Source organism: Anopheles nili, chromosome X, assembly GCF_943737925.1.
Source record: "Anopheles nili chromosome X, idAnoNiliSN_F5_01, whole genome shotgun sequence".
Taxonomy (NCBI): Eukaryota; Metazoa; Arthropoda; class Insecta; order Diptera; family Culicidae; genus Anopheles; species Anopheles nili.
The window spans coordinates 12,334,441-12,338,429 of NC_071293.1; the positions used below are offsets into that span (position 1 = coordinate 12,334,441).

Genomic DNA, 3,989 nt, shown 5'->3' on the forward strand with positions numbered 1-3,989 from the left:
CCACCGGGGGTGGCGGGTCCTTGCGGCTGGGCCAGGACACTATCAAACACGGCTCGTTATCCCCCCGGGGAACGGGGGTTTCGATTTTAATTAGCTCCCACCGTTCATTCGGCGTTCCTGTTTCCGTGCGCAAGGATAACACCGTACCGTGCTGTGTCGTGCCTGTTTGTGTGCATACACTGTACGTCTGTGTGTGTGCATGCGTGTGTGTGCGTGTGTGCGTACGTGGGCGTGTGTGTACACTGCATCCTAGCAGCCTTCCACCCTGCGAGTGGGAAGTAAACAATCCGCGCGCGCGTTCTTAGCCACCCTCCTCGTGTGGGAGTGTGTGTGTGTGTGCGTGTGCGCGTGTGCGTGTATGTGTGTGCGTTAGCCACCAGGAGTCAAGATCCCCAACCCCAAACAGTGGCGCGTGGTGAACGTATACATCTAGCTGTACATGGGCGCAAGCTAGCAAAGCAACTGTGTCTGTTACAAGGATATTCGAGACACGCGTCGTGGTGGTAGTAGTGGTGGTTTTTGTTGTTGTTGTTGTTGGTGTGATGATCGCAACCCCCCGCGATCCACCCGCTTGTGTGCGTGTGTGTGTGGATGCGTGCGTGCGTGTGTAGCCGCCAGGGTTGACTGTCGTCCTGTCTGGTGTTTCCGTTCCTTTGGCTTTTAGCGCGCCCTCTGGTGGAGAAAACCGAAAAAAAAACCCCACAGTCCGTCAATCAACCGGAACTGCTGAAGCAAAAACACAACGACCACCTCCCCAACCATCAAACACGCACCGATTGGGCGCGGTTGTGTCAGTACAACAGACAAGAGCAGCTGCAGCAGGAGTAGCAGCAGCAGCAGCAGCAGTAGTAGCAGCAGCAGCACCAGCTCGACGTATATATCACCATCACGCGCAAGACCCGATCAGCAGATCAGCCGCACCCAATGCATCTACCGGCGGCGACCAACAGCGACTGCCAGAGCCCTTCGATGCCGACCACAATCAATGACATGTTTGCGAACCTGCACGAGATGCTGCAGGAGTACCACGGTGAGCTGGTGCAGACCGGTTCACCTGCCGTACTCTGCTCCGTCCTACCGACGCACTGGCGCTCGAACAAGAGTCTACCGTGTGCGTTTAAGGTGATCGCCCTCGACGACATCCAGGATGGGACGCTCGTCACGATCAAGGCAGGCAACGATGAGAACTACCACGCGGAGTTGCGGAACGCGACCGCTGTTATGAAGAACCAGGTCGCGAAGTTCAACGATCTGCGGTTTGTAGGGCGATCTGGACGTGGGAAGTCCTTCTCGATCACGATCACGATCAGCTCGTACCCGTGTCAGATTGCGACGTACACGAAGGCGATCAAGGTGACGGTGGATGGACCGCGGGAACCTCGTTCTAAGCAGAGTGAGTCTCCACTGTACCTTTGGTATACGGTCTAATCTGAGGTGCTAACCTGCTCTGTCTCTCTTTCGTGACTCCATAGATTTTGCCTACGGCCATCCGGGTGCGTTCAATCCCTTCATCTTGAACGCGGGATGGCTTGATGCGGCCTATATGAACTATGCCTGGTCGGACTACTTCCGTCAGCATCAGCAGCAGCAGCAGGCGATTCAGGTACCACCACCGTCGGCAGGACCTCAGCAGCAGACCACGCTCGGATGTCACGATAAAGGTAAGGAGTTTGGTCTTTCGGACGTACGCTCTCCTCAGGATCGAGCTCTGAAGGTGACGTTTAGTTCTTCACGCTCTCCAGCATGTCTAAAGAGCATCTAGAGTAGTGGATACCGGAGATTCAGACGAGCTCTAAGCTGAGTCCTCAGAAAAGGGTTTATTCCCTCAGTTGATTAGACTTCATTTCAACGGTTCGACATCTTGGAGTTGAACATCACCTTTCCATGTCTGAGATGACGCATTAACGACGTTTCTTTTGTGTCGCTGTTCATTACAACTCAACCACAAAGAAGGAGTGGCAATCGTTCTTGTGTGACGTGCTTGCATAACACCGCTCGCACGGGTCGTGCCTTTGTCTATAGATGTTGATGTAGTTCATCTACGTTTCTGAGCTTGAGCACTGAGGAGAGCATGCTTACGTCACGTGAAGGATCTCAGACTTATTGTTGCTGATTCTGAAGCTGTCCAGAATCCTGTTGGAGGACGCGTTGTTCTTTCAAACACATCTGTTTTCAACTTTCTCTTTCTCTCTTTTTCTTTCTCTCGTTCTCTTTCCTCCCTTCTCCACCCTTCCCACAGTGAGCAGTGGTGCCCTCGGAAATGGCCATCTTCTGGGAGGCCCCACCTCCGCCACCACCGCCGGCCTCACCGACCCACCAACCGAGCTCGTGTCCCTCCGCTCACCCGCCAGCCAACCAGTGCCTGCCCCGACCGCACCCCCCGGTGTCGGTCCACCCCCGAACGGCCTTCCCACCTCAGCCCTTCTCGCCAGTCCAGCCTCCACCTACCCGCCCGGTACCACCCTCTCCTCATTCGCGGTCCACCCGGACCAGCAACTGGTCAAGTCACCCTTTTTGCCTTACGAAATTGCCGCCTTCCGTTCGACGGCAGCGGCAGCGGCGGCGGCGGCAGCCGCCGCAGCCGCCACCAACGGCACCCTCCGCCCCACCCAGCTGACCGCCACCATCACCCTCCACCAATCGGCTTCCGTGGATTCCGCCTCATCTCGGCTTTCGCCGGCTTCCTCCCGCAATTCCAACGCCAGCCCTCCTCCACCGCCCGCCCTCACGACGGCGGCGGCAGCGGCGGCAGTGGCGGCAGCCGCCGCCGCCGCCTCTCTCCCACCCGGGCTGCTTCATCCTGCCCCAAAGGGAGCCACTCTGCCAGCACACCCACACCACACGCACCATCCGCATCAACCGCACCTCCACGCGGGTCACGGGCCGCATCACCCCCGCGTATTGGTGGGTACCCCCGCTGGGCACCTGCCGCCCACCTCGGCCCCCGGTGTTAGCAGCAGCAGCATCGGCAATGACACCAGCAACGGGGATCTCTCATCCGCCAACGAGGACGATTCCGACGACGAACAGATCGATGTGGTGAAGTCCGCCTTCATCCCGATCCTGCGACCACCGGCGGCCCCTTCCGCCGAAACCACCGCCTCCGGTAGCTCCTCGGGTACGCGTGAAAACTCGCCCGACCTCTGTGAGCCCGATGCGACCGTGCGGAAGCCTGAAACGCCCGACTCAACGACCGCACCGACGCTTGAGGTGACGACACCGCCTCGGATTGGGTTGCGGTGCGATTTGAAGGCGCTTTCCACGAAAAAGCACGTCCTGCATGAGACCGCCCCCGGGCTCGGTTGCATCCGTTCGCAACACCAGCAACACCAGCAACAGCAACAGCAGCAACAGCAACAACACCAACAGCAGCAGCAGCAGCAGCAGTTGACGCCTCCTCAGCTGGAGTCACCCGAGCGGACGAAGCTGCGATCGCCGAATCTGATCAAGCAGGCACAGAAGACGGTGTGGCGACCCTACTGAAGCCGGTGCGAGGGCGCCAGGGGGCCGCGGCCCTTCACCGGTAGCCGCTTCCGTACCAACCCGCTTCCCCCAACCGATCGGCGCCGGCGGTTACTGTGAGCTAACGAGGGAGAGTGCATGAGGGGGGGGGGGGGGGGGAGAGGAGAGGGAAAGCTAGCTAGAGGGTCCTTGGACAGACGCGCGCGCACACACACACATATACACGTACGCCCCCACGGAAAAAAAGGATGGTGTTGTAAAAAGAGAAAAGAAAATGGTGATATTAACGTTAAAGAGTGGCCGAAGTTGCGGGTTGAGAAAGGTATTTCCGGGTCTGTGGAGGTGGTGGCGAGTACAGGACGACAGGGGGGAGAGAGCGGGGGGGGGGAGGGAGTGAGCAAGACGACGACAGAGAGAAGGAAGCTATATACATAGAGAGGTTCGCAGATAGTAGGGAAGGTGTACTGGTGATTTAGATTAAACAAAGCAAAAGGAAGCATATTTGTATGGGAGGAAGTTGAAGAGAG

The 3,989-nt window shown here is 58.0% G+C and overlaps 1 protein-coding gene across 1 annotated transcript; it reads left to right on the forward strand.

Moving 5' to 3' along the window:
* The first annotated feature begins 924 nt into the window (after positions 1 to 924).
* LOC128728484 (segmentation protein Runt-like) lies at positions 925 to 3,589 on the forward strand. Its single transcript, XM_053822109.1, has 3 exons — positions 925 to 1,393; positions 1,473 to 1,661; positions 2,240 to 3,589. Exons 1-3 carry the CDS (start codon positions 925 to 927, stop codon positions 3,481 to 3,483), a joined length of 1,902 nt encoding a protein of 633 aa, XP_053678084.1. The 3' UTR covers positions 3,484 to 3,589.
* Positions 3,590 to 3,989: the final 400 nt, after the last annotated feature.

Bases quoted from the DNA above. Each gene is read 5' to 3' on its own strand.
- LOC128728484 (XM_053822109.1), top strand. From the start codon at position 925: ATGCATCTACCGGCGGCGACCAACAGCGACTGCCAGAGCCCTTCGATG. The intron at 1,394-1,472 runs GTGAGTCTCCAC...GTGACTCCATAG, and splicing joins GGAACCTCGTTCTAAGCAGA to ATTTTGCCTACGGCCATCCG. The intron at 1,662-2,239 runs GTAAGGAGTTTG...CCCTTCCCACAG, and splicing joins GCTCGGATGTCACGATAAAG to TGAGCAGTGGTGCCCTCGGA.